General features: G+C 43.9%; 1 protein-coding gene across 1 annotated transcript in view; it reads left to right on the top strand.

Annotated features, from left to right (window-relative positions):
• ATG2A (autophagy related 2A) overlaps positions 1 to 15955 on the top strand; it is a 2105371-nt gene that overhangs the window by 1784183 nt on the left and 305233 nt on the right. The window contains exon 36 of the mRNA XM_069644746.1: positions 5548 to 5719. Coding sequence (XP_069500847.1) covers positions 5548 to 5719 — 172 coding nt within the window. The remainder of the gene's footprint in view (positions 1 to 5547; positions 5720 to 15955) is intronic.

Below are 15955 nucleotides of genomic sequence, written 5' to 3'. Positions count from 1 at the left end.
CGCTGCAGTATCGTTCCCACTTAAGGTACCGTGTCCCGCCTGGCTTCCCTTGCTACCGACTGTACGGGGTAGATTTAGCCCCCGGCTTTCGAACCTGGGTTAGCCTGGGACACCCTGGCTAAACTTTCCTAAGCCTCTCTAAACTCTTTTTGAACCCTCTGCAAGACTTTCTAAGCCTAGTGTAACTGTGTGATCTTGGGCGCATTTGTGCTCTGCTCTCTCTAAGAGGGGGGCCCAGCTTTTGGACTTTGGCTCACCAGTGTCTTTTGTTCTTCTGCCTTGCTAATAGTGTTCCTGAATCTTAGAGTGGTGTACCTTTCCATATTCTGTCTTTTTCCCTCCCTTTCTCACAAACTTATTGGAGTGCAATCTAGTTAAGCACTCACCTCTGTATGAAAATAAGTGGTGTTTTACTGTGACTTATCTGATGGGGGAAAAGGGGTGTATATATTACAATAGTAACTGTGTTTAGAATATTTTACAATAAGAGTGCTGGAGTGTTTCAAACCGTGTGTTTTTAAATAAATAATTATATACTTTGATACCAAAGCTCTGGTCAGTGTTTGCTTGTATTGTGGTATCTGAGTGCCTATTGTGTATACTTTGCATACTGCCTAACTCTTCTTGAGGGAAGTCTGACTGCTCAGCCACAGCTACCAAGTAAATCTGGGTGGTACAGACTGCTACCAAGTGGTTTCTGCCTAACAGTACCTTATTGGAAATTGACAAGGGAGCTGCCCAAAAAACAAGATTGGGTCTAATCTTAAACCTGTGTTGAAATCCTGACGCACTAGCGCCTAATAACTTTGTTTATTCCGTGATGGACATTATCGACAAAACACAGTTGTCAAACAAATGCCCCTTTTGTAGTTATTTTTGGTGTTTTAAATATCCCCTGTATTGACAAAAACTGCTACACTATTAGGGACTTGATATTTCTTTCAATAAGGACCACGCTAGAGCAGCGAGCTGGTCTGGTGCAATGCAGGCCAGAGACTTTCCCATGTTAAATGGCCAAACTAAAGTGGACATTCTTGTTCAGTTTATTTGGTTGAATGGTGCTTAATTCGGAATTTTCGATTATTTTTTAGTTTCTGGAAACATGATGGACAATGTAAAGTCCTTGGAGGTGATTGAAAAGACGAGTGACACTCTCTATAAAGTCTGACGTGTAGTGTTACCAGTTAGACCGAAGCAATGAGTAACGAGCATTGACATTTTGAAAGGTAGAAATAGGCTACGCATATACCCGAAAGATGTTTCCACCCTATTGACAAAATATAATGAAAGATTTAGGGGTTGATTATGCACCGTTATTGCTCGATTTCATCGTGATTAATAATAAAGGTAAGAACTGGATTTTGAAGGTTGAACACAGTTCTGATGAAGCGATTGTAACGGCAAAGAAACATTTACGGGCAGATTTGCAAGCAATTTGTTGTTCAAATTCAGAACTCATTGTAGAACAACTAAGAATGAGGAAACAAAGTTTCTCCTCAATCGGCACTCTTGACAAATGTGGTTACGGAGGGGAACTGGTTTGAATCTTTTGAGAAACTATTTGGACCAGTGGGGGTGACCAAGAACTGCCCAATAAAGAAAACTAAAAGGGCTTGGTCTATCCCACTGACCACACTGACCTAGAAATTCTAAAAAAAATTAAAAAAAGCCAACTGGTTGAGAGATCCGGGCCCTGGCGGACTCACAAATGATATGATTAAACAGGCCCCCGATGCTTGGATTCCTTTCCTCACTTAACATTGTGATCAGGTGATGTTGTTGCAGGAAGTTCCTGAGTCGTGGAGGAAAGCCGTTAGGGTTCCCATATTTAAGAGGGGGCTATAGGGCCGATCCCAACCATTATCGCCCTATTGCCCTCTTGGATGTTTTTGGTAAGCTATTTGCATCAGTGATTTTGAGACATCTGCAGGTCTGGGTCACTAGTGAGAGGAGGTGGGAACCACGTCAAACTGGATTTGCAAGAGGTGTGGGGACTCACTTGAACTTGTCCTAAATCTCCTGAAAATGTATCCAGCCTTTATCGACCTTAAGAAAGCTTTCAACAGCAGCAATAGAAACATTTTATGGTCTAAGTTGGAGGCCTGGAAATGTCTTCTTGACTTATTGCCTATTAAGGCTCTCCATACATCCACAAGGATCCAGATCAAATTCTGAGGGCCTTTTGACTAGGGAGATTAATATCTATAGAGGACTGAAACAGGGTTGTCACCTGGCATCAATTTTATTTAATTTGTTCCTATCAGATTTACATGAGACCTTGGAGTTAGCTTTGGCCTTTCCTCCCACAATTAACGCTCAAGAATTGGCATGGATCCTCTACGCGGACGACTTAGTCTTAATCGATCAGACCCTTATAGGCCTACAACAAAGGCTAAATAGTCTACAAGAATACATGGTTAAAAAATAAATGCTGACAAAACAAACATCCTGACTTTACACTCATTGAGAGGCAAGCGAAAACCTCCCTTCGGGTGGTTTCTGGGCCAAGATGAACGTACCCAGGTAAATACTATAACTTACCTGGCACATGTATAAATTGTAGTATCAATGATAACCCTTGTCAATCGGAGTTAACAAAAATCAAGAGTTTGACCACTGTTGATTCATAAAAAATCCGGGAAGTTTTCCATTCTCCCTGTGCTGTACTTCTATAAATCGTTCTCATGGAAAATGTGGGCTTCTTTAGAAGGTACATTTTGGAGGAGAGTACTGTCTGCCAAGGAGAGTCCACACATCCGTTATTAGGCAACAATTGGGCATAATATCAAACGTTGTGTGGAAGACACTGTCTTTATATCAGAAATGCACTATCTCAGAGACTCCGACTCCTTACCAGATACTGATTGATAATAACGCGAAGGGAGGTCCTGGCCTCCTTGAGCAGTGGAAATCGCAATGTTTGGCCATTTTGAAATACTTGCAAACCACACAGGAAATGTTATAGACAAACCCTGGGTCAGTCAAGAGGAAATTATGACACAGGATTGGATCTTGACAGATCTATCCAGAAACAAACATAAGCTACATGCAAACTTATGGAAAGAGGTTAGGGCATACAACACTCTTCCGAAGTATCTAACCACATTACCGAGGCCCGTGTATAGGTGTCAATTCATAAGATTCTGCATGAATATGTACTCCACAAAGAAAATTCTAGCAGCTTACAAACAAGAAGAGTTGGACCTTGGTTGTAGATTTTGTGCAGCAGAGGGTAGAGTTGAAACCCTAAAACACATTTTATTATTCTGTACGGGTTTTCTCTGCATTAAGAACTAGATACATGATACATTTTCAGATGTAGAAAATCCCATAGTGCTGAAGCGTGGTTGGCCTTAGTCCTATTGTGAGAACATTTTCCGATAATATTTGGGATGATAACATTTTTAAATGATGCTTTTAACCAAGATAATATAGAATATATAATTTGAATTGGTTGTCAATGATTGAGATCTTTTTAAATGGATTTTAGAAAATGTATATTGAAGTTGACAAAACCCTTTTTTGTGATGTTTTTTTATAAAGGTTTGTAATAAACCAAATGTCTTAAATAACATTTTTTTATTTTTATTTATATTCTATGTGCAGAATAGGGGGACCAGTTCAGATAGTCTTAGGCACCCGCCCGGCATTCATAGTCTGTATGAGGAGGTTTTTCGCCGCTTTTGACAATTCAGATTCTTCACAGGCTTTCATAAATGTATCCCTTATAGTTGCCTCTAGTTTATGCACGCTGGCTTTTCCCAGACAATTATTTTGATAATAGATACGTTACTATGCAGTGCACATCAGAGGTCAGTGCCTTACACCGATATGCCATCCAAGGTAGTTTAAAAGCACTGTCCGCCACCAAAGGTGATTTTAATAATGATTGGGTTAATCATGCATTTGGATAGGCACCCATAAGTATGGGTGGGAAGAGGACTACATACTTAGGACAGTAGCCACTATGGTGTTACTCACCACGTTGGTCCTAAGAAAAACATTTTTTTACAAATATTTTCTTTTACTGTGAACAAGTCATTGGGTGCTGGGGGTGGGAGAGTGTTGGAGTTAGGTGTATAGAAAGGTAGAATGAGGGGTAGGTGAGGGGGGTTTGCCACATTTTGTGTTTTAAAAAAAATCAGTAAACAAATATTCTGTGTTCTTACCTGCGATTAAAAAGAATTGTGGTAATCTAACATATACAAAATGGAAGAGGTAATAGCTAAAAGGTTTAGCATTAATCTTAACCTCGGGCATTGCTCTGGGCAACCCTCCAGACCATCATTCTTCACCTGCCAAGCCATTACAAAAGGGGAAAAACAATATGCAAGTCCGGCTTGGTCCCACCCCAAAAGGGGCAGTCCAGCCCAAACTACTTGGTCACATCCTTTCTGCACGAAACCACAAGCATCCCCAGATATGTTTCGGCCGCATTGGGCATCATCAGTGAGGAGTAGCTTGGGTCTCTAGGCTGAGAAGGCACAGGACATGCGTCTGGCCATACCCGTTCCACTCAGGGTGACTAAGGCAAAACAAGAGGCGATGGCTGAAAGGTATAGAATTGATCTAGTCATCTAACATAGAACCATACAGTGACAACCTTTATCTTTATATGCTATGTACTATCGTACCCGTGTCTAGCTTTTAGGGGTGGAAAAACGACAAGAATACAGTCTCACTTCTATTATGAAAAAAAAAATTCTAAACGTGTTTGAGCAGTGCAAATACCCCCAAGAAGGAATTTTATCTAAATGGTGTATAGCGCCTCTGGCCTTTTAATTAACCATCCAGTTTCCCATGTTTTTTGTGCTAAATATGGCTTCAAGTCTGAAGGGGCTCAGTCTACACCCAAGGTTAGCCAATGCCCTTTATCGGCTCACATATACAGGATAAGAACTTCCTTAGGAAAGACTTAAATACACAAAAACTCTAAAAAAAAAAAAAAAAAAAAACCTATTGCATTGGAAAAATGATATTGCTTGAAATAGACTTGAGAACTGGTGGATTTCTGCCCTCTCACATCCCCCCTTCCTCTTGAATCCTTATAGAGTTTTGCCCGCCACCCCAACATATTTTGTAGATTTATTCTTACTTAGTCATTCTGTTTTCGTATGTGGCTCTCATACTTTCTCTCAACATCATTAAATGGGTTTCAGTAACAACTTGTATGACGACTGGATTACCCAACCCAATTATGACACCATTGAATCTCATGTTTGCTTCCTTTCATTGATTTTAGGAACATCTTGAGTTTCCCTGTACAATAGACATTGCTCATTTCCCTAAGTGACTACCCTCCCAATTTATACCAATAACCAAATGCATGGCTATACCTTTCTTTATATATATCATGGGAAACTAACCTTTGACCAAAACGGAGGCATTGCACATCCAGCCTCATGCGCTCTGTTGTTGTTGGAGATTGCGTCCTTTAATTAGCATTTTATGTTTCTAGATTATAGTTTGATGATTTTTGTAACTGCATATATCTTTGTTTTTATTCCAGCTCATTGATTCAATTCTTGTCTTGTTTTTGTTGCACAGCCCGCCCAGACAGTTTACACAGGGACGCAGAGTCAACAGGGCAGGAGACGGACGCTGCACCAAGTTCAGTTGTTTCAGGGGCCGATATGTCCGCATCCATGGAAACAACTGTCAGCGACAACAGTTCTGCATCAACGTCATCGTCCTCTACGGAACAGCCCATCTACTTCAGGTGGGAGCCACTGGCATTACTATTGTCGTTCACTCAATATCGTCATTTCACAGCTCTGCTCTCTTGCATTCTTGCACAGCCCTGCATTTGGGCTCATTATCCATTATCATATGTCTTTCATCTCCCAAGGAGAATGCTTATTACTGTAGTTGTTGAGCCTGTAATTTCACTGCTAAAGATGTCGTCTTTGCCATAACTTTTTATTCATTGAGTAGAATAAGTTAAATATGAACATACAATTTCAACAGACATGTGTTTACACACAGGTTTATTTTCTTCTTTTTTTCTCATTTCCCTGTATCCTAACCCATTTCCCTGCCTCCCTATATCATATGCCTTTTCTCCTACCCCTCTTTCTCTGAAGCATATTGCAACACCATATATGGTAAAATAATAATCCGAACAAAGAGAAAACGCGTCTTATCGTTGGGCTTTGAACATAAATTTCAAACAAATGAAGAGCTTTTAATTTGGTAGGACACGTTACGATACCAAATTCTTTGTTTGCACAGTCCAATCCCTGCAGTGATCTTCTGTATAGCAATTGTGTGCCAGACCTTTAAACAACTGTAAGAGGTATGTAAGTATTTCCTGTTTCCCCCATTGTAATGACATTACCATTTCTTCTGCTATTAAGAATTGTTTCAACAAATGTACCCTATGGGATGAAATGTAAAAAATAGGGTTGTTCATCTTTTTCACCCAGAATGACAACAAAAGGATCATCCAGTGCCTCCACACCCACTCTTCGGGATAAGGACTCCCATTACGAGAAGGAACTCCCTTTTTATCTCATACAAGAGACAAAGAAAGAAATATCTATAACACCAGAATCCTCTCATATGTGTAACTGCATTGCTTGTTCTGAAGAAAGTCTGTATGGTACTGAGACGAGTAAACATCAAGGAGTAGGAAAGAATGAACAGTTGCCTGACACTGAGACAATGAAGCCCAATGTAGTTACACCGAGCCTGACTCAAACACAAACAAAGGACTATTCCTGGAACTTGGGGAAGTCTCAGTTTGACCTCCTAAAACTGGGATGCGTTAGGCAAACAAGGAGAGAGACCCGGGAGTTTCAAATGGGTTCTGCAGAGACCAAGATGTCGGCCTGCCGAGTGACGGGAAGAGTGGAGAAAAGGGTCTCAGAGGAACATCTGTGGGCAGAGAGCCTACGGAGAGGCTCTGTCCGGAACAAGCACACCCAGAGGAATTTACTCGTGTAGGAAGCAGCAACCAAAGAACTGAGAAGGAGGAGAAACCTTTCTGTACCGAAGCCAACAAGTGGTACCGGTGATGGAAGTAACCAAGAGAAGTGAAAGGATACCTGGCGTATGGTTACCAGGCGGAGAGGGAGAATCCCTCTGTGAACTGGTACCGCAGCACACAGTCCAGTACCTGAGGGTACCCTGAAAGCCATCCTGCAGAGACAAAACAAAGAACCATGAGGAGATGCCAACCCTGAGAAGGTAATGGGAAGGGCGGGAGACCCGGCTATGTCAAATGGCTATACCCTAGCTGCCATAAGAAGAGTGAACCTAAGTACGGGACCCCTCATACTCGTTCCTGTAATACCGATATTCATAAAGAGAGTGAAGATAGCTACGGGACTCCTCTTACTCGTCCCAGTAGTAGTGAAGAAGCCAAGAGAGGTGGAGTTAAACCTTGGGTATATCACCCAGATTCAGAGGGAGAAGCACAGAGATCCAGAGATCTGAGACTTAGTCTTATAGAGGAAGAAGCAATAGCACTGAAGGAAACACAGAGACTGTTAATTGACCAGTACAAGACACAGAAGATGATCGGGGCCAATACCCGGGGAAGAAAACTTTAAAGAAGGCAAGAGGATTACAAAATAAGACATGGACAAGTTCTAGGAAAGAACTGAAGGAACTTGTGAAGAAAATAGCTGAACGCTATTTAAAGCTTACTGTTATATCCTCTGTCCCTGTGTGCCTTAGAGCGTGAGGTCATCGTAAGAATGTTGAGCGAGTGCTTGGAATGTGCATCTGTTCCACTGGTTCCATCATGGGCGGTTGAAGATACCGGCTTCATGATGGGTTCCAGTGGGCCTGTGTGTCTCCCCTCCCCTCCCCTCTTGAGGCCCAGCCCCTCATCTAAGCTCCTACACCACCTTGAATAAAGGAACTTAAAACGCTTTACCTGCTGTCTGGACAATCCTACTATTTAACATTGGCGACAAGCTCGAGAACTGGACCCATGGAGATTTACAGAGAGACGGAGGCAAGAGTAACCTGCTGCGGGAGGGGGGGCAGGATGGAGGAGGGATTGAATGAGGGAGACCAACTGCCCCCCCCCAGAGTAAAATACCCACCACCCCCGGCCAAGATACAGTCACCCAGGGCCAAGATGCAGCTATCCTGGGTTCAGTTGTAACAGCCCAGGGCAAGCAAAGACTCACTGGGCAATACAGGATTTGATGATGCTACCCAGAGTGAAGTACACCTCGCAGGGCACCTCTGTAACTACTCAGATCAGGCGTCACTGGACTACAGAGGCTTTCATGGTGCTGCCCAGAGCCAAGGTGGGGCGTCCGGGCCAGGAAAGGCTCAGCCGGTTTTTTGCATTTCTACCCAATCTCAAATTCTGCTTTTTGAAAGCCTCATATCGACCCGTGTGGACTCAGGGTGCAATGAATGCAGCTCTTCCTTACTTAAAGGTAGCTGGTGTGAAGAATACCCAGTAGGATTCCCCAGAGCACCGCCATACTAAAAGGTTTTGCCTTCGAAGTTCAAGTGTGCATAGGAAGATATGATTAGTCATTTATAACGCGCCTGTACACAAGTGTTTCTAGGTGCGACAAGACAAGGGAGGGAAGATGGGGAGGACAAAACAAACATTCTTACTAGGCCTTGTGTCATTCAGATTGTGCTAGACCGATATGCAAAAGTGCAAGGGGGCGAGAGGCAGAGGGGAAGTTCCAGGAGGAGGGTAGTTCTCTGAGTAAGTCCAGCCAGGTCAGCACAGCTCTGGTTAAGTGAAATGAGGCAGGGGACTGTAGGTTCCAGATACAGTCCCTAAGTGCGTGGTAGGCCTGGCCACAGTGCAGGGGCAACTGGTCAAAGGGGGGGGCTGGTACCAGTGAGACTAAGAGTAGCCAGGCAACCACTCAGCGCAGCATACAGGTTGGTCAGATGGGGAGATGGAGAGAGAGAAAAAAAGGTCTTGAGCTACTTCCGAAACTTCAGGTAGTCTGGCTCAAGTTTGAGAGGGGCACAGAGGTCATTCCAGAGGGAGGCAAGGCACCTGCAGAGGAGAGAGATCTACCCCCCCACACTCTGCCTGGAGATGCGTCTGACCCTCGGAGAGTTGGAGGTGTCTGAGCAAAGTGCTCGAGAAGGAAGGTGTTTAGGAAGAGAGAGTAGGATGTAGTGCGGGCCCCGGCCCCAGAAAGCCTTGTGGATGATGCAGAGGATCTTGAACTTGATCTTTGCAGCCACCGGGAGCCAGGGCGTGAGGGCAAGGACAAGTCTTGCAGTCCTGTTCTGAATTAGTTGCAGGGGGCAGATTGAGAACGAAGCTGTTACAGTAGTCCAGCCCAGAGAGAACCAGGGCTCTGGAGACGGTGCGCTTTTAGGGGAAAGTGAGGAAAGGAGAATACCTCTGAGGAGGTGCAGCTGGTAGTGGGCCTTCTTGGCAAGGTCTGTGATGTGATGAGAGAAGGGGAGTGTGGAGTCGAAGATTACACCAAGGTTTTTAGCCTCACAGGCAGGCGAAGGAAGAGGGCCTAAGCAGAGTGAGAAGAGGGAAAGTGGGAGCACGGGTCCCAATGAGAGAAGGATCTCAGTCTTACTGGCATTAAGGCAGAGATCGTGGGAGGTGCACCTAAGGTTCTCTGGTGTGGCTTATAAGGACTTCATACGCGCCTTTACTGCGGTGCTGCATTGAGCGACTCCATGAATCAATGGCTTGATGGCCTGCGCTGTGTTCCACCGGTGCCCTGGGCACAGAGCTGTTTTCCCATTGACGCAGCGGAGCACTTCCCAGCTCCGTTTTCAATTGTTAAATGATGACGTGGCACGAATGCTTTGGGTGTTAGTGAACATTTGGAATCCTGGCATCAATCTCACTGACACGTGTGGTGATGCAAGTCCACTTGAGGAAAGGACCCCTCTCTGCTCCAAGACGTGTGATGTTTCACGTCCTACATCGAACTTTCATGGAGCTTGCAATACTCTGAGCCTTTCAGCTCCTATACTAAAGAGCTGTGCCTTTCACAGGGGCTCAGTACACAGAAGCTTTCGTGCAATACATGGATCGCTCTAATGGAAAAATAAATCGCTATATTGCTTTGCTACTCCAAATTATTCAGTTAAGTTCGTTTTTCACTTTCACTCCACACCGCCCAGGAAGATGTTAAGCAACTGCTAGTCACTTTGGATGATGCAGCTGGCTTAACGTTGCCCCGGTGTTAGATGTTGCCTGCGGATGCGTCATATACTTTAAGGTGACTTTAAAAACATGAAATTTTTTTTAGTGCTTCGCTTATTTTCTACAATTGTGCGATTGATGTCTTCCTGCACACTCTATCGGCTGCAGTTACGCAGGATTAATGTATTGTCTGTGCCGTATCCTGTGAATGTAAAAGTGAGAAATGTTGCTTTGGTGGGACCACTTCTGATCTGTACTTATGTACCATAATACAGGAGTTACGCTTTCCTTCTTAGATTGTCACTGTTAGTGATAACATATTGAGGGTCTCCAGTATCAGTAGCCTGCTATGTATCTTGGATATTATGTTTTAATTCTTTTGTGATGTTTATGTATGCATACTTGTTCTGCACAGAATATGTGTTTATAGAATAAGGCCTGAATAGGTTGAATGCAGTGTTCCATGTTTGTTCCCCTTCTAAGCAGAATTGCACTTTTTTTTAACTTGCTCTAACTTTGTCACTGTAGTGTTTAGCGCATTGAGGATTTGAAGGCACATGGACCGAAAAACAAAATATATATATAAAATGTTTTGCTGTAATATTTAGTTTTCTGCCAGTGCAATTACAAACCATTTTACCTCAGCTGGCAGACTGTTTAGAGTGTTAAAGGTTTCCTAGCATTATGTTTGATGCTGGGCCTGTACACTAGGGATACCAACTCCTCTATGCTAAAAAGTATATTATGGCACGTAAAAAAATGTCTCGTGTCTAACTAAATGAACATGCATAACTGATGTGTGCCTGTGCACTGCTTGGGGCAGTCTGTTAATATTGGTGACTGAAGTGAAGTGTTTAGTGAAGTTTGCCAGCATGAATGTTTTACTAATTTTACACATGTTATTTTTTTCCGGTCTTAAGTTAACTGTTTGGATCCTTTTACTTAGTTAAGCGGTGCGAATTGGAACGCCTCTTCCACCCACGGGTTTTCCGCACGTCTGCAGAGTATGTTTTTCACTGCAAGATTCATGGTTAAGGAAAGTACAGTGATTGTTTTTTCCTGCTTCAAGATTTAATTGTAATGTGTTCTGCTAACTTGTACTGACATGTTGGGGCTCAGTTTAATGATTCTTTATTTACGATCAGGTCACCTTTTTGATTGTTCATGGTTGCCAATGACCACATAACTGAGACCTTCTTGAAATAATGTCATCTCTTGAATGTTTCCTCCTTTCAACCTTCCTTGAGTATCAGTAACACTGTGAGGCTTCTCATGCAGGTATTTTTTTTTGTGTGTAAATTGTCAATTTTCCCTTGCCTCTTGGGTTGTCGTAGTAGATTCCTCTCTCGTGGAAGGAATACCCTCTGAAGGTTGTGTGCTGTTATGGATAGGTTGATTTGGGAACTTTTTTCATTTGTGTGCCCACCTTAGGATTTTGGTTGTTGGAGTGTTCATTCGTACCATTTTATGTGTGACCTAGACGCATCCGGTACTATAAGACCTGTAGTTTGTGATGGGGTTGTGAAGCTAGGTATTTTCTGGTGATTCTGTGGTGGAGTGTGTCACTTTAAGGACTGAGTTTTTCTGTGTTTTTCCCCCCTTGTCCATTTTGTGAAAAAGGGGGCGATGTGTGAGCATTTATGTTTATAGTGTGCTTGCAGGTGAATGGATCCCCCCCTTTGTTTTCATGTAACTTAGATGATATTAGTACACTGGTGGCTTCCATCCTTTGAAGTTTTCCTCTTGGTTGTGTCCATTGCGGCCATCCCAGTAGGGCTCATTGTCGGGGTATCCCTGCCCTGATGTTCGGTTGTCGAGGTATTTCCACCCCGATTTCCAGCTATATGCGCGGGGGTGGCAGACTCGAGGCCTGGGGTGGCAGACCAGGCATAAGGAGCATAACTTTTCTTGTGAGAGTTCAGCTTGGTGGATCAGTAGCTCAATGTTGCGGTGAGTTGTGTAGCCCAACATTGTGATGGGTAACTCTTCAGCATCACAGGTGTACGGTCTGAAGGTGGCAGGATCAGACAGAAGGTGTACAGTCTCGTTGTTGTCGTAAGTTGGTATGTGTTGCGAGCATAATGGCATGGTTTGCCTTGGTCATGTACTCATCTGGATTCAAACTTCAAATTGTTTTGTGTGTGAAAAAGAGGGAGATGTTATATCCCCTGTCCCTGAGCGTGTGAGGTAATCGTAAGAATGTTGAGCGAGTGCTTCGAATGTGTATCTGTGAATGCGTGTTCCACTGGTTCTATCATGGCCAGTTGAAAATACCAGCCTGGGTGGTGGGTGCCAGTGGGCCTATGCATCTCCCCTCCCCTCTTTTGGTCCAGCCCCTCTTCTGAGCTTCTACACGTGCACCATCTTGAATAAAGGAACTTACAACAATGTACCTGCCGTCTGGACAATCCTACTATTTAACACTTACTCATTGGAACGGAACACTTAAGTTGCAAAGACATCTTTCCACCCCAGGAGAAGGGAGTCATTCTCTGGTCTTTATTTGCTTAGTGTTAGTGGTAGGGTCATGTAAGGAACTCATGGTGGCAACAGTAAAGACATACACAAGTGATCACAGTTGAATGGTGTTTATTAAACTGTATAAGCGGGTTGGAAAAACGTCTAATCTAAACCTAAATCTAAGATGGGAGCAAGCTACGATCATCAAATAATAATAAGGCAGTCCTAGTGGCGCCTATTCAAATAAAAGGGGCCATACTAAAAAACCTATTGCCAATCCTTATGCTAAATACAAACAAAGAGTGTAGGATAGGGTTCATAGGAAAGAAAGAAGTGGTCACAAATAATAGGTCGGATGTGGTATTTGGGGTCTCCCTTCCCACGCTTTGAGCGTGGAACAAGGTAGAACTCCGGAGCATAGCACACGCTCAAGCTTGCCCAGCACAAGCTAACAGTTCCGCTCTCAACAATCTGAGCTTTCGGTGGTCAAGTCTCTTTTCTACAAAAAGTCTCTTGCCTCCGAAGGATCTGATGTGTTCCAAAATAATAAAAAAAAGTTCCTTTCTGCTTACACGTTGGGTGATGTCTTTTCACTACTGGATCCTCCACTTCCGGGCGCAGATCCCGAGAAAGTTCCTATCCATATCAGACCCTTCGGTATTCAAGCTTCTCGTTTCTGAGGGTCTGATGAGCTCCAAAAGATTTAACAAAAGGTCAACAAAAAGTCCAAAGTTCTTCTCTACTGGTGTTTGGGTGATAATTCTTCACCCGTGGGTCCCCCTCTTCCGGGCTAAGACCCTTCTCAATTGTTAGCCTCTCAACCGGGTTCACTATGGCTTTCAATACAATTTCATCTGTGACATCTATTTCACCAATGTTAATGACTTTTTTTACAGTTCACTGTGGACATCCCTCAGCCGGGTTCACTGCTGTCAACACACTGTTAACCGGGACTTTTGGCTTTGCCCTTTCTTTATTGGCATCCCTCCATCAGGTTCATTCTTGATAACTTTTGCAATTCACAAAATGCGGTATTCATTTCCCTTCACCTTCACTTGACGGTCAAAGACTTTCGGCTGTACAGAGTATTTTGCTAGACCCCCGTATAACCACTTCGACCCAAGCCTTTTGCACCGCTCCCAAGGCTTCTGCTAACGTTAGTTTCAACCGTAGGATATTCGCCCAGAGTTTCTCAAGCAAGCAACTGCATGGTGCCTGTCTCCCCTGTAGCTGGCGTTCCCCTCTTGTATAGAAATAACTGTTCTTTGTACTTTCTTCAATTAGCCGGTCTTGCTACTTTTGTTCAAACTCAGTTTGGTTTCTTATCGGTTCTCCCCTCGACTCACCAGTTGTGATGAACCTCTTGGCTTTGCTTTTCTCTGGAGTCAAGGCCAGTACCACGATGTCAAGCATCTCCCCTCGGATTGGTTATCAACGTAGGAGGGCCTTGTGTACCATTGATATCTGCAGAAACACACGCTGGTTATTGTTCGCGGTCTTAGATTTCCTTCTGTGGAGGTTTCACAGGTATGGCTCAGAAAGAGCAAGGTCGATTTCCTTGTCACCCTCTCGGTTCGCGCCATCTTGCTCCTCCTCTTGAACTGCCGTGCTGAATTAGCTCTCTCATTGTGCGGTCTGCCTTGCTCATATTGTGCTCTCGTGCTCCACCTTTTATCCCTGTGGGGAAGGGAAAGGGCTGTCAGGTGTGTGTGATTCTGGTCAATTACCTGACTTTGCCTGACCCTTATGTCTGGACATGTTACAAAAACGGCTCCGGTGTTTGTCGTCGTCTTTCGCGATGGGTGAAAGTGTTTGTGTCGGAAAATTGGGGGATGGGGGTAGAGTGTTTGAGTATCCTACCCGGTAGGATGGAGAAAAGGTATAAGAAGGGGGATTGTGGGAACAGTAGTGTTTTGTCAGGCTGTTCGGAAAAGAATAACCGGAAGAGCGATGTGGAAAGAATGTCTGTGTGTTCGGGTAGGACGCAGGAAGACAGGGAATTCATGGATAGATAATTTTTGGGTGCAATCGGGTTTAGGATCTTAGGGGATTGGTTATGTATGGAGGGGTCGTTGGATCTGGGCAGTAGATATTTAATGGGAGGAAGTGAGGCAGATATATTATAGCCTACAAAGGTCTCAGGAGTCTCGTCCTCTCCTTCTTCCTCGGTATAATACTGTGTCATTCCTGGATTAATTCCCTGAGTACAATCCCGGCCTTTGCCATCCAGGTGATATTCTCTCTCTTTCTTTCTTTCTTTCTTTCTTTCTTTCTTTCTTTCTTTCTTTCTTTCTTTCTTTCTTTCTTTCTTTCTTTCTTTCTTTCTTTCTTTCTTTCTTTCTTTCTTTCTTTCTTTCTTTCTTTCTTTCTTTCTTTCTTTCTTTCTTTCTTTCTTTCTTTCTTTCTTTCTTTCTTTCTTCCTTTCCCTTTCCCTTTCCCTTTCCCTTTCCCTTGGGGTCTGAGAGAATTGACCCCTTCCAGGCCACCTGAATAACGGATTCTCGAGGCTGGTTTCTCAGTCAGGACAGGTTTGTTTTGGCACTGAGGACAGACATTTTATTTTGGATTTTCTCCCCGACAAAGAACACCGTAGCTTTAGTTGTGTTAGGCAGGGCACCCATTAGATTACAGACTGTCACACATATTCTCTTTATTTTTAATAAAGCACAGTTAAAACATGGTGAACTCTAGTCTCTCATCTTTCTGGCCCGCCACAAAGTTCTACCATGGAGGAGGGCAGTAGCAGTAGGGAGGGCCCAATTCCTGCCCCCTCTGCAAGTGCCCGTTTGTATCTAAATGGTACCACTTTGTATCACCCCATACCTATGCAAACAAATGCTTGCAGTCATATTTCTATCATTGCAGACCACTGCAAGCCCCAGAAATCCATGCAGACCACATGCATGAACATAGCCCATCAGATCCTCAAAACTGAAAATTCCAGTCAGCAGAGTTCTTCGTGCAGAGAGGAGTAGAACCAGCAACCAGAGCAACAGAGGATGCGTGCGGCCACGAAGAACGCAGAGCACTGCCATGCATCAGCAACATATGCTGTGCCGTGTTAACAGACTTATGAATTCTGCAATACTTCCTGGGGTATTCGGTGCACTGGGACCCCCACCAATGCGGGCTGCTATTGTTGAAGCACGGTGGTCCTGCTCGTAAGAAAAGGGTGGGGCTTAGCCTCCTTTTTGTAAACGCTGATCCTTGTATCACCTTCCAGGCAGGGATGATAGATTCAGAATCATTAGCGTTAGAAGTTCAGTGGGGGAGAGAAAAAAGGAGAAGATGAGGGCGGCAGGACACAGGATAGTGTGGCTATTTGGGTTAGGTCAGAGGAGGAGAAGGTGGCAGAACATGATACCAGCAGGAGGAAGAATGGTG

This window comes from Ambystoma mexicanum, chromosome 2p (assembly GCF_040938575.1).
Source record: "Ambystoma mexicanum isolate Mex_15411 chromosome 2p, UKY_AmexF1_1, whole genome shotgun sequence".
Lineage (NCBI taxonomy): Eukaryota > Metazoa > Chordata > Amphibia > Caudata > Ambystomatidae > Ambystoma > Ambystoma mexicanum.
This window is presented reverse-complemented; position numbering and strand designations above follow the sequence as displayed.